The 13,180-nt window shown below is 46.0% G+C and overlaps 2 protein-coding genes across 7 annotated transcripts in view; one reads left to right on the top strand and one right to left on the bottom strand.

The window, feature by feature from the left end:
* The window catches only part of LOC144478972 (uncharacterized), a 30,046-nt gene extending 25,581 nt beyond the window's left edge, over window positions 1-4,465 (top strand). The window contains exons 10-14 of one of the 2 annotated variants that reach the window (XM_078197392.1): window positions 70-168; window positions 1,252-1,347; window positions 1,537-1,762; window positions 2,682-2,822; window positions 3,372-4,465. In XM_078197392.1, the coding sequence (XP_078053518.1) occupies window positions 70-168; window positions 1,252-1,347; window positions 1,537-1,762; window positions 2,682-2,822; window positions 3,372-3,457 (648 nt within the window). In that variant the 3' untranslated portion in view covers window positions 3,458-4,465. The remainder of the gene's footprint in view (window positions 1-69; window positions 169-1,251; window positions 1,348-1,536; window positions 1,763-2,681; window positions 2,823-3,371) is intronic. The other variant, XM_078197393.1, reaches the window with a different exon arrangement.
* A 586-nt stretch (window positions 4,466-5,051) lies between these two features.
* Window positions 5,052-13,180, bottom strand: part of Hrb27c (Heterogeneous nuclear ribonucleoprotein at 27C) — a 37,839-nt gene continuing 29,710 nt past the window's right edge. For 2 of the 5 annotated variants that reach the window (XM_078197528.1, XM_078197535.1), the window contains one exon: window positions 5,052-8,007. In XM_078197528.1, coding sequence (XP_078053654.1) covers window positions 7,829-8,007 — 179 coding nt within the window. In that variant the 3' untranslated portion in view covers window positions 5,052-7,828. The other 3 variants (XM_078197532.1, XM_078197529.1, XM_078197534.1) reach the window with 3 other exon arrangements.

A 13,180-nucleotide genomic window follows, 5' to 3' on the forward strand; every position in this document is an offset into this window, starting at 1 on the left:
GGGGACCGCTAATTAAAACGGTCCACTCGTAACGGAGCGAAATTAATAGATTCCAGTTAACTGTTCCAGAGGCTACAATCGCCCATCCACATCGCCGCGGAGATGGGTCATAAGGAGATATGCGAGCTGTTGCTCGCGGCAGGTGCGAATATCGAGCAGAGAGAACAGGTGAATCGTATACACCCTCTCTGTCGCTTCACGAAACTCGCTAGTCCCCTTTTCCCTTTTGCCAGCCTCGTCCTAATGAATTATAAGTAGACCGAGGATCTTTATGCTAATTCTTCCATTTGCCTTCTGACAACAACTGGAGTTAAAGAGAAGTTTCCTTCGTCAACTGAAAGACTCGTTGTAAGAAGAAATTAAAAATTTAGAAGTTTTCTTGCATTTTAACAAAATTGCACATAAATGCATAAAGATCGGTCAGAAAATGCGTAGAAGCTTGGAAATAATTTGAAACAATTCTTTGCTAAAAGGCAATGCCTTGCACGATGGTATGTAGTATTTCTAAAAATAAGGACAATGTACATAAATTGAATATATCGCGTCTAGACGCATCGGTTTCAATGAAATTTTTGTTAGGGGTAGTTCACGGGAAAATTCATTTTTTATCGACCACCGGCAACGTTAAAACGACGAAAACGACCCCTTTAAAGTTGCAGATAAAAAGTACATTTAAGGGATGTTATCACGCTTTCAACGTGGCTGACGTCCGATAAAAAGAGTATGAAATGTTGCTCCGGAAACTATCTTCCACAAAATACTATAAAAATCTATTTCACCAATGTTAAAAAATATAAAATGTTGGACCGATCATTTCACCCTCCATTTACAATACTTACAAAATAATTACGTTCGCGAATGCAAAGAACCAGGTGTGGCAACTCGCGCGTGCAAAACCCACCAAAATCTTTGACAAACCGTCCGACCCCTTCATCGAAGGACCACCCTGCTGAAGTTGGGGTGGTCCGCGGCCAAAGGATCCGAAGAAGCCGGGATCCTAATCAAACACAGGTGTCGAGGGACAGTGTCCCCCGGACTCGATCAAACGCGACCAAAGTAGGCGTCTCTTTGTCCCGGATATGTTAACCAAGGTTCGACACGATCCCGACAAGCTAACACATCCCGGCCAAAGGTTCCGCGAGAGCAAAGTTAGCCCTCGTGGGCGTCGCTGCTCTATGCCGCTACTCGCCCCCCGAGATTCGTACAACGGCCGTAAATAACATTAAACCAAAGTTATCCGGATGTTCGCAGAGCGGCAGGACGCCGCTGTACATCGCGGCGAGGGGCAGCTTCACGGCCATCGTCGACATGATTATCAAAACCGCCAGGCTCGACTACCCCGCGCCGGTAGGTGTGCCCCCCCCCCCCCCCCCCTCCCGAATCTGGCCGGTAATGGATCATTAAACTTGGAGCCAGAGTCTGCTTCGCTGACGGTGACCGCAACCGATTATCCGCCATCGGACGGGAGCACTTTGCGAAGCAGAAAATGGCCCGGAGTGTTCGTCGCGGATCGACGAGATCGGTTTGCCGTTTCAGGAAGCGTCGACGTCCGAGAAGGAGATCCGCGATCTGACGCCGGCCAGGAGAAGATGGCGCGAGGGGTCCAGGGGCGGCAGCATCTCCAGCAACAATTGCGGCTTTCCTGAGTTCGTTCTGTGGAAGCTGGCGTACAAACAGCTGGGACCGGAGGACTGGAAGAAGCTGGCGCTACATTGGGCCTTCACCCAGGATCAGATCCTGGCGATCGAGCACCAGTACACCGGTAATCATGATTCTACCATTTCTGGTCGGTAGACTGAGGATTTTATTCGTTTATGGCAATATTAGAGAAATTTAACAAGCCCTGTTATATTATCTTTTATTAATTAGAATTATTCAGCGAGGAAATAGATTGTTATTTTAATCATTGAATGGAAGCTTTATTTTGCACAAAGATCCACAGTCTACCGATCAGCGTTGCCAGGGATCCTCTGACGTCAGCGACGTTTCTCTATATGTCAAGTAAAATCCATCAGTAACGTCAGCCATGGCCGGTTGAACAGATTTAGACCATTATGCTCGTAGACACGGCCCAGCGTAATTTACTTCAAGCATAGATAAATCATCTACGTGATGTCACGTGCGGCCAAGATGAATAAGCTAGTATGATATATAAGTGTTACCTATGCAGTTTCGTTACGTAAAACAATTTAATGTTCGAATTTAATATGTTAATAATTTTTTCAAAAAATATGAAAATAGATATATAAATATATACCCTTTTTAAAGTATCCAAGATAGTATATGCTTGTGCATCTACATTATATAAATGTGTCTAGTAGCATAAATTATCATAAATTTATTCAGAGAATATTAAATCGTTTTTATATATAAAAATAACTCAACCGAAGTATATGGTCTAAGAAAAAGGGGATATTGGGCAGCGCAGTCGAGCGATGCGACCACTCGGAAACGCGAGAGGATCCCCGGCGACCCCATTTCCGGTCACGAATTTCGCCGAACACTCGAGCAACCCGTGTTATCGAGATGCAAAGTTCGTAAAAATTGCCGTGCAAATCGCTGCGTAGAACTCGTGTTGTAAAATCGTCGATGTAAAGGGGAGGCAGAGATATTCAAAGGCATTTTGCATCTCGATGATCCATCCTTAAACCGAGGACAGCCTCGTGAAAAGGACGATAAAGCTCCTCTTATAGGTCCCTCGAGCTATAAGGAGCACGGCTTCCGGATGCTGATGATCTGGGCGTCGGGATTGAGTCCCGAGATCCCCATAGGCAAGGAACTGTGCGACGCTTTGATCGCGATAGACAAGAAGGCTGCCGCCGGTATGTAATCTCGTTAAAAAAAATATTGAAGCGCTAGACTGCGGACTCTGATCACTCGCGGACCGAATATCCGGCTTACTAGGAAATCACCGTGATACTTTTTTCAAAAGATTTTCATTAGGGTTATTCTATGGCATTTGTTTTCTCCTATTGTGCAATGTTTTATTTATTCGTTTGAGCAATGAAGAGGCTAATTTTTTAAAATCTGCGATGCGTCGAATGGATAACAGTGAACGACATGTTTCTCTGCAGTAAGTGTTCATTCTTGTTAACTCGACACCCCATAATTCTCGAAAAATTAATTACTCTACTGAAACAATTTTTACTAGATAATTCGGATATCAAAGGAATCAAATTTTGGTCCAAATTAAAAGACGCGAATAAAATTCAGTACATTACTACATTATTAGTATTATACTACACTATTTATAAAATCTTGATCTCAAGTCTGACACATGCCGGAAAAGTTTAGCGAACAAAACGTCCGCAGTCCAGCAATAACCATGAGATATCAAAGGAAAACGTAACTCCATGCACCTGCGATTGCAGAGTCCGTTCGTAAGCACATAGAGCAGGAGAAAGACGGCAAAAGGAAGTCGCACAAGCAGCGTTGTCACAAATGTTCCATCGCCTAACTCCATCGACCGTGCATAACGAAAACGAACGATAAATACGTCGCCGTCGACGTCGACGAACGCGTTGCCACATATCTGTATAGTTGCCGATCTTTTTTTACGGTGCGACCTACACACATCAAACGCGCGACGGTTATCTCTATTGTATAGTCGTCGAAACAGAAGCCGAAGAATCAACGAAACGAGTTGCACGAGGCCAACGAACCGCTCTCGAACCGCGTACACCTAACGATTTTACAGTCTCGAGACTTTCCGTAGATTAAAGCGAAACGAAGAAAGTGGGGAGGAGGAGCGTTTGTAAATATTTTCGAGGTACGAGATTGCTCTCGGCCGGATCTCCGGAACTATGTACGTCTTTCGTCTTCGTGTCGATAGGAACGGCGCGAACGCGTGCGAGATAAAGCGAACCGTCCCGCGATGTTTTATTCTGTCGGATCGACGTGCTGCACGCTCGAGAGGATCGATCCTGCTCCATCGATTCTGGGCGTAGAACGCGTAGAACAAGTGCATTGGGGTGGGCGGGTACCACGTAGAGATGGGCGGGTACCCGAACATTTCGTGGCTCGGAGTGAGATCACTCTGTACAGAGAAATAAATTATACAAGGACTGGGAACAGGCGACGCATGCGCCGAGATCCTCGCGCAGTGGTCGCCTGCCCCCAGTCCTTCCGTAACTTATTTTCCTGCACACACTAGTCGTCACAAAAAATCCCAATATACTCGGGTACCAAACTCGATGTCAGGTGCCTGAAATTTTCGGGTCCGATCCGACCCGAGACACGAAGCGACGAGTAACCCGCGCACCCCAATTGGAGCACACGGGCTCAGCTTGCAGGGCTTTAGATGTGATAAAAACGAGATACCGTAGATTTATTTGGTATCGTTGGTAATACGACTGCGCAATTCGAGGAAGACAATCTCTACATATCCTGGAAAAGAAGTGTACAACTCCAATGCAAAGCTGTAACCGAAGCATCCGCTGAACTTTCGCGCGGGCGAACGTTCCAATAAACGCTGCAAATTGAACATACCGACTTGGCTTTATTATCTTGGCTGCTCGGGACAATTAGGCGATCGCCTGCTGCTCGGGAGGATTGTTCAACGAGTTATTACGGGATACGGATAGAGTTGAGAACAATCTAGTTCGGAGATGAGCAAACTTTGAGTGGACTTACGGTTGTGTAGACAATTAATTATTTGTCAAGATCGCAGGCTTGCCGCCCCAATTGTTTCGAGCAGTACCAGAATCACTGGATCGTGGATCTTTATGCATCTACAACATGCGCAGATTTTTCAGAAGAAAACATTTAAATTAACATTGTTGTTTTAGACTAGCTAATCTTTTAACGTAAGAAATTTTGATTCCAAGTTTTGCAAAGTGACGCGTACAAAAGCGAATTTGCGTTAAGCGATTTACGAAGATGGAATAAAGATCCACAGAAAAATCATCACACGAATAAAGAGACTGCACTTACCTCGTTCCGGTCCTGGAGGTTCATGATTGGTTGGAGGTTGGATACGGATGGTATGGCGCAGGGGATGTTCGGAAGGGTGTCGGGATTGGGCGACAGAATCTCGCACCGCGGGTTTCTATTAAAATGTGAATGTTTATTAATCCATACGGAATATTGATTTGTTTCTATACTATAAAAGAATGCTGCTTCCACCCTCGCCATGTGTAATAATACGTACGCGTATATAAACAAAACACTGTGAACGTAATGGTCGTAAACATACTTTCTAATCGATAAATGATGGTTGATCTGCGGCGATGGTAGAAACGGTGCCCGAGTGCCGTCAACGGCAGCATCGTCTTTGATGGCGATCGCACAGAACCGTGCCGTCGTGAACGAGATGGGACGACCGTTCTCGCGGCGAAACACTTAACCCTTAACAAATACAATTGGACACTATCGACGAATCAATCGAACGTAATGACGTTGGAGCGCGTATAACTACACATCGCTGTCCCGCGTATCGATTCTCGTTTAATGCAGCTCGATTTCGAACTTGTACCTTGTTGCTGCACTTACTTTCAATCACTCATCCCCTCTCTACCTTTCTCTCTCTCTCTCTCGCTCTCACTAACTCTCTCTCTCTCTCTAACTCTCACTCTACCTCTCTTTCACGACTGCGTCGCGAGCAGTGCAGCTGCATCACACGTATCTAATCACACCGATACACAGGAGAGCGTTCTCGCGTGTGCACTCGGGAAAACAGGCGGGACGCGAAACGCGCGTCGTCGTCTCAAGCCACGTCCCAACTTGCGAGGAACACGCCCCCTCGTGGGTCACCGGAGACCCACGCTGCATCCGCCGAACAGGGCTCGAGCACTCTCTCTCTCTTTCGCTCTCGTTACAAAAATAAACGCGCTATCCGCTAATTATATCTGGACCGATGGACGATTACAAACCGCGGACGGGTCGCCGATGACCCACGCCGACTGGCCAATAAATTACATACGTGATCATCGGGGGGACACGCGCTGTCTGCATCGAGCATGCTGCCGACAAGTTTCGGACGAGGCTTCGACCCGGATATATCTCATTGAGCACTCGACGGGATCTGGAACGCTGATTACGGCACACAAACGACACTCTAACTACGGTACGCGGGGGTAACAAACGGAAAAGAAACACGAAGAACGTGAGGATACGAGACAGAACGAAGGACAACGGACCACATCTGGTTATCAAACAAACAAAAAAAAAAAACACCCATTTTCCAAAAAGTTATCGCGGACCAGACGGTCTAATAAAGCGCGTTTCTCTTTTTGTTTCTCTTTACCTCAAGTCCACAAAGCTCGCGGCGTCCAGTCAGAAAAACGGACAGGTACGTCTAGGAATTAAATTTCCTGCGGCAGAAATCGAAAAAAACAAAGAATTAGGTTTTCGTTTCGTCGCGATTCAGTGGGTTAAAGGGAGGGGAAAAAAAAGAATAACTCTGGGCAGAAGGGGGTGGGGGCAAAAGTAGCATGTGAGTTCGCGAAACGGGCGATCGATTCGTCGCGAGCGCAAGGTAACCCCGGTGGCGTCTCTCTATCACTGATCAAAGGCGTTCGCCTATTTCCCCTGGCGGCGGGAAAAAAAACACGAAAATCAGAACCGCGTGTATCGTGATCACGCGACGAGGTACTTGTAAACGACGTCTCCTTCGTTTCAGCCGCGATCTGTCTCTACCTCCGAATCATGCAAACTCCGCTGGAAGCTAGCCTAAACGTCTGGGATACGACGTTCACGGTTGGGAAAGCACTATTTAAACGGGTCGGTCAACACAGCCTGATCGATAACAGTACTTCCAGTTGAATCGTCCAGAAGATATCCTCGAAGCGTCTCCAAAGACTGTGCGGCATACTTTGAAGCTATCTCACGTCGTGAATGCATAAACGTAAACCGCGGGGTTCTCGTACGAGCAATTTCCATTCTCCGAGTACTATCACCGGCATAAAGTATTCGAACACCTTTTAGAACGCAGTCACTCTTCTCGAAATAGACTGAACAAAGGATTCATCCACTGTGAAATGATGGAAATACTTTCTTTTTTATTTCATTACTACTTGGAACGACAGCAGTTAAAAAATTCTTGATTATCCATTCCAAGTACTAACGAAATAAAAGAAGGTATTTCAGTTATTGCACAGTAAATCTAGAATATTCCTGTCATTCGGTGCAGTTTGTAAAAGGTGAACCGCGTGAATACTTTCAGCCAGGTGTAGTGCACCGTGGTCCGGGAATCTCGAGACAAAAGTATGCGGCAGAGTTTCTCCGGGAGAGAGCTCGGAGGTCTCGCGGACAATTCGACGGAGCACCATTTAGAAGACAATGTCTAGAATGGCCGCAATCTCGCAACGTCGCGACGATCTTCCTTCGGTAGCCTCTCGCCGAGAAAATTGGTCCACAGTGTCGGTCGCAGCCAGCGTCTTGATTCGCGCGTCCCAGAAGCTCCAGCTGCTGGTCGGTAGACTCTTCGAGGCGACCGTGAGAAGGCGGAAGGCAGACCGACCTTGGGAAACGACGCCGATGCGATCGCTCGCGCTTTTACTCGAACCAGAAGCACGCGGTACCATGGTTCCGTTTATAGAAACTGTACAAGATTCGCGCGAAGGATTGCGTCTCTGGAGTGAAAAAACGTTCTCTCTCTCTCTCTCTCTCTCTCTCTCTCTCTCTTTCTCTCTGTTCTACCTTTCACCGGAGAGCTACTACTGCGTGCAAAAAGACGGCGTGAATGCTTTAAATGGGCGTGCTCTCTCTCTCTCTCTCTCTTTCTCTCGTTCTCTATCTCTCACTCTCTCACTTTCTCTCTCACTTTTTCGCGACGCTCGCTCGTTGATGAACAGAGAAGAAGGGGAGAACAGGCGAGACACAGCTCGCTCTAAGCGCCGGGGTGCTCGGCTTTGTTTCTAAGTCCATTCGAGCGACGGTAAGGATGGTAATTGTTGGAGCTGGACGAGGATCCCGTGTAACCCCTTTGGGGCCCGCCGCCGCTGTAGCTGCTGCTGGTTCCTGGGGCAGCAGGAACGCTCTCTAGTCTCGAGGATCCGTATACGGTGCCTGTTAGAATCGCATAAAAGTAACGTAGTACTGTGTGCCAGGTCGCGGCCCCCCCTGTGGACGCGCAGTCAGGGAGAGAGTGACATAAGAGAGCAGCGGCGCGAGCAATCGCGGACCAGCGGGATTTTGGACAGCGCGTTCCTGAACGGTCGTCGAAGAGGACGTGCCAACACTCTGTTTGCTAACCATTAACACTCGGGACGTTTAACACTTTTGGTCGGGGTTAACGTCAATTCTTTGAGCCGTGCAACACTGGACGCGTAGTCCATTCCATTGTAACTGCTTTCCAATCTCTTTGTTCAACGACAGACCCTAAAAAAAATTCAACCTTGAGATGTTTTTAAGCAGCCGGAGAGGTTTCGACAATTGCGACTTGTGGGCCCAACGTGTTAAACGATTCTATAGTTCTCCCGATCATGCACAGTTCTTTGGGGACAACGAGAATTCCGAGCGGCCGTGAGCCTCTTCGATCACCGGACTCGTGGTGTGGCATCGTCGACGTTTTGGTCGACTCGGAACGAGAGAACTCGAGAGACACCGCACGAAGGAGGATCGAGTGGTACTGGAACACCTGGAGAGAGGATCGGGGGAACGCAGGTGCGGCGTCCTAAAGGCGATACCCATTCGCGAGGTCGGGAAAGAATGCTAGAGCCACCCGAAGCTAGGTTTTTGTTTCCCTTCTGAACATCGAAGACGAACGTACCCCGTGCGACACAGTAGGTGAGAGTGTGCACCGTTGGCGTCCTTTAATCACTGTGCTTATCCTTAGAAAGTACCGACGACTTATACAAATAAAGACGAAAGGATTCTTTAAACCTATTGTCAACGTTTCTCTCTCCCCCTCTCTCTTTCTCTCCCTCCCTCTCTTTCTCACGCATACACAACCTTTCTCTCTCGCTCACACACGCGTCTTGCCCATGTTACAATCTTCGGTACAGAGAGTACGTGTCTATGGCTTACATCAGGACCTTAATAATTACCGTAAAAGTAGCCGGCGCTACGTGTCGAGACCGACGCGCGCGCGACCAACTTCCGTGGGCTGAACCGGGAAAGTTTCGCGGGGGCGAGGGACTCTCGGCGGCGGTCCCCCAGCTGCTTTCCAAGAGACACGAATCTCTCTCGCCACGCGTTTAATGGAATTCAAGCCGGGGCGAGACTAACGAAGAAACACGTTCGAGAAAGTTTAGGACGACCGGGACCCCTGGATCATCGCTCCGGACTCTCCGCGCGGCTGTGCTTATCGGATAGTTTCTAGGACTACGCGCTATCTATTATATGCTCCGCCGCGACATCCGCGTAAATCGGTCAAAATAAAAGCAAAAAAGCATATATTGCTTAGCAGCTACGAAATAATAACGTTCCAGATCGAATGATAAAATTTAATGCTCTATATAGGATTAATCGTTCCCGTACAGCTAAATTGGCGGCCTTAATTAATCTTAATTTTTAAGAGGTGCTCGTACACGCCGTTACTTATCTAAATGCTTAATCGATAAATTCGTCTTACGGGCTACACAGAGGGTTGACGAACGACAGTGGCCTCTAGAAAAGTCAATTTGTTTCCGTGCGTCGACAGAATCGATCTCTTTCTTTCCTCCCCCTCTCTTTCTTTTCTCTTTTTCTCCCTATCTGTCTCTCCCTCACACACACACGCGCGCGCACATACATTCGTTCTCCTTCTCTCCCTTTCTCTCCCATTGCCATTCTTTCGCGTAGCATCGCCCCACCTACGTATCGATATATTCTTCTCTATTCTCGTGATTCAAGGGAAGTAGGGTGGTTTTTAAGTCTCTGTGTCTTTGGCCAGGTCGTTCACTAACGCCTGTAAGGGTGGTAATTGAAGTGCTGGGCCAAGGAGAATCGCTGGGGACCCGGGGCTGCGTCTCCGTTAGGGATGAAGGTCGGGCTGCCGGTTTCAGCGCTTTTGAACTTTGGGATCGGGATTGTGTCTGCGGGAAATAAAGGAGCAGATTAGGCGGTGGAGGATCTCCTTGGACGCACGATGGACGATACCGGGGTGGTTCATTGCACGGTTCGAACTGCGATGTTAATTCAAAATAAACGGCGACCGATCAAACTGCAATTAAAACATTAAAATATTTGGTTGGATCCCGAATGCGATTTTTCTTTCAAAACTAATTCTCTTCAAAAGTTCTTAACTTTTAAACTAATCTAGTATATTTTTAAAATTTAACGCGGATAAACGAAAGAAAGTGAGAACGTTGAGAAGGTAATTCATGTTACAGAACGACGCGATATTAGCTTTATAGAAGCTGCGTCAGCCATTTCAAGTAAACGTACCCTCTACGTGTAGCGCGCGACAAAATTAGAATGTCTGATAAAACCAGGTAAAGAAAATGTTTAAAAATATAATTTCGCGGAAGGCTTGAGAACTAAAAATCGACCGGTTTTAGAGAGAATAGCTCGTCGATAATTAAAATGGTTTAGCGAGAATATTTCCGAAGAGATCGAAGCCGTTATGAGAGGAGATGATGCGTAGGATGAAGGCAATGGTAAGCTCGTGAATAATGGCACGCAGCGGCCGTGTCCACCGCGAGAACGAAAATTGAACTACCAGGTCCTGATGTGTATATTATATTATTAATTTTCCACTAGATTATAATCTTTCATAGTTTCCTGACCGTGTAACAACATTGTCCTTATCTATCTGGTCTCATGCTCTGGTTACTTACCATGATTACACAGATAATCTACGATACTTAAGCTAGCCACTTAATAGTTTCTAACAAGAATATGAAAAATATGAAGAAATAGGAAAAATTATATATATTTATATATATATAATTATATATCATCATCGTCGTCATCGTCATCATCAATCATCATCATCATCATCATCATCGTCATCACCATCATCATCATCATCACCATCATCATCATCGTCATCATCATCATCACCGTCATCATCATCATCATAATCGTCATCATCATTTATAATCGTTATTATTAATATTATTAATATAATATCTTAAGTATCAATTAATCAATTAATCCACTAGAAACACCGTTAAGTATATTAATATATATTAATATATATTTTATATATATATATGTGTGTATGTCTATGTGTATGCTTGTGTGTACGCGTTCGTGTGTATTCGAATGCGTGTACTTGATGAGTAATAATAGTAATAATAATAATAATGACAATAATTAATCATATTTAATTAATAATAATTAATAATAGATAGCAGTAATATTATAATAGTAGCAGCAATAGTAGTATTAGTAGTAGTAGTAGTAGGTAGTAGTAGTAGTAGTAATAGTACAGTAGCAATAATAGTAGTACTGTTCTGTTTTTCACGTGTCGTTGGGAGTGAGGGGAACGGGTTAAGGAGTCAAGGTATGTTCTACCGCTTCCGGTGAACGTAGGTGTTCTCCAGCGACAAATTAAAAAAAAAATATGAGAAAAAAAGGCTTCAAACGTCGACGATTCGTCAAGGAAAGAAAAAAAAGCCCACCCCGATCGAATCCTCCTTCCTCGGGTTCACCCTTCCCTTTTCCTCCCTAAACCCGTTGCTCTGCAGTTTCGTGCGAGAATCGTGAAAAATTATCGAAACGCCGCGAACCCTCTCAACCGAGAGAGCTCGCGCTCTTCCGTGCCCGTCACAACGAAAAAACAGTGGTGAAATCTATTTCTCCGCTCCCTTCCCCCCATTACCCCCGCCCTCTCCCTGTTCTCGTGTTGATCTCGCTTCTCCGCCGTATTTTCACCGTTCCCACCAAACCCCGGCCGCGAGTTCCTCCGGCGAACAAATCGCGAAAGGGCCGTTTCCCCCTCTCTCGTTTTGTCCTCCGCGACCCCGGGCCCCCCCGTTTTCGCTAGACCCCCCCCCCCCCCCAACAATTCGCATCTACTAACATCTACAAAGGCCCTCCCTTTCCGTGACTCGCCTAAGAAACCGCCACGCGAATCGATAATCGCTCTCGATCCACCCCTTCCTCGATCGATCTATCTCGTTCGCCGATCTCTCGCCGGCCCATTCGTCTCGGATAAACTAATGTCGCTAAAATTAGATAACGATCGTTAGCTCGCTAGTTAAACTACTCGGGCTTCTGTCCCTTTCTCCCTTTATACGTTTCGTGTGTGTCTCTGTATGTATGTCTCTCTTTGTGTGTGCATATGCGTGTATTCGTGTGTGAAGCAGTGTCGAACGTCGGCTGCGGGAATCCGTTCGAAAAAATACATAAATCATTCGGGTCGAGAAAATCGCGTGAACGAGAACTCGTAGTTAGGGGTGGAGGGATTGAGGGGGTTTTTGTTGTCTCGTGTGTGTAGGTGTGTGTGTGTGTGTGTTCGTAATGCTTCGTGTAGGATTCAATCTGGAGATATTGCGCCGGCACTTCTTTCATCACATCTTGTATCTTATTTTGTTTTCTTATTTTTTTTTTTTGTTCGCGTTAAGCACTAACGGTTTATCTATGATTCATTTAACTGCGAGTACTCCCTATCCACTATACACACGTATAATGCGGCTTAATAAAGTTTTACATTTGTCTCGATACTTATTAAAGAGATTTGGCAATCCTTAAACCTGGTTCGCGGCGCGCCGGTGAAACGCGCCGCTTTCTACACCGCGTACGAACTATGTTCCATTTGTTTATTAAACTACATGTGTTTCATTATTTTTTTTTCCCTTTGTTCGTCGACGTCACCGTGCGTCCCAGTCGTATGCACGTCCCAGAATTTTTCTTTCCGCTTTCCTCTTCTCCGGCACGCCCGATTACGATCGCAAACTTTCGTTCTCTCGTATGTCCTTCCACGACATCCTCTCTTCCTTTCTCTTCCTCTCTCTCTTTCTTTCTCGCTCATAGAACTTACGACCAATCATTCCGTTCTCACGCATTCTCATTTCTCTTGGTTCCGCATCACGTTCACGCGTGCTTCTTTCAAGGAGTAACCGGCATTTCGAACGCTTTCAGTCTCCCTCACTTTCCCTCTTTCTTTCTCTTTCTTTCTTTCTTTCTTCCAAACACACACTCTGTCTCTCCTTTTCCTCCCGTTCACGCTTTCTTTCTCTCACTGTCTCTCCCTAACGAAAGAATTAAAATTACAACGACTAATCAACGACTTAGATACGACTTTTGTCACTTAAGATTTACGGAATAATTATGATTCTCACGAGAACACAATGGTTGGCATTTTGTTTAG

Source organism: Augochlora pura, chromosome 3 (genome assembly GCF_028453695.1).
Source record: "Augochlora pura isolate Apur16 chromosome 3, APUR_v2.2.1, whole genome shotgun sequence".
NCBI classification, from domain to species: domain Eukaryota; kingdom Metazoa; phylum Arthropoda; class Insecta; order Hymenoptera; family Halictidae; genus Augochlora; species Augochlora pura.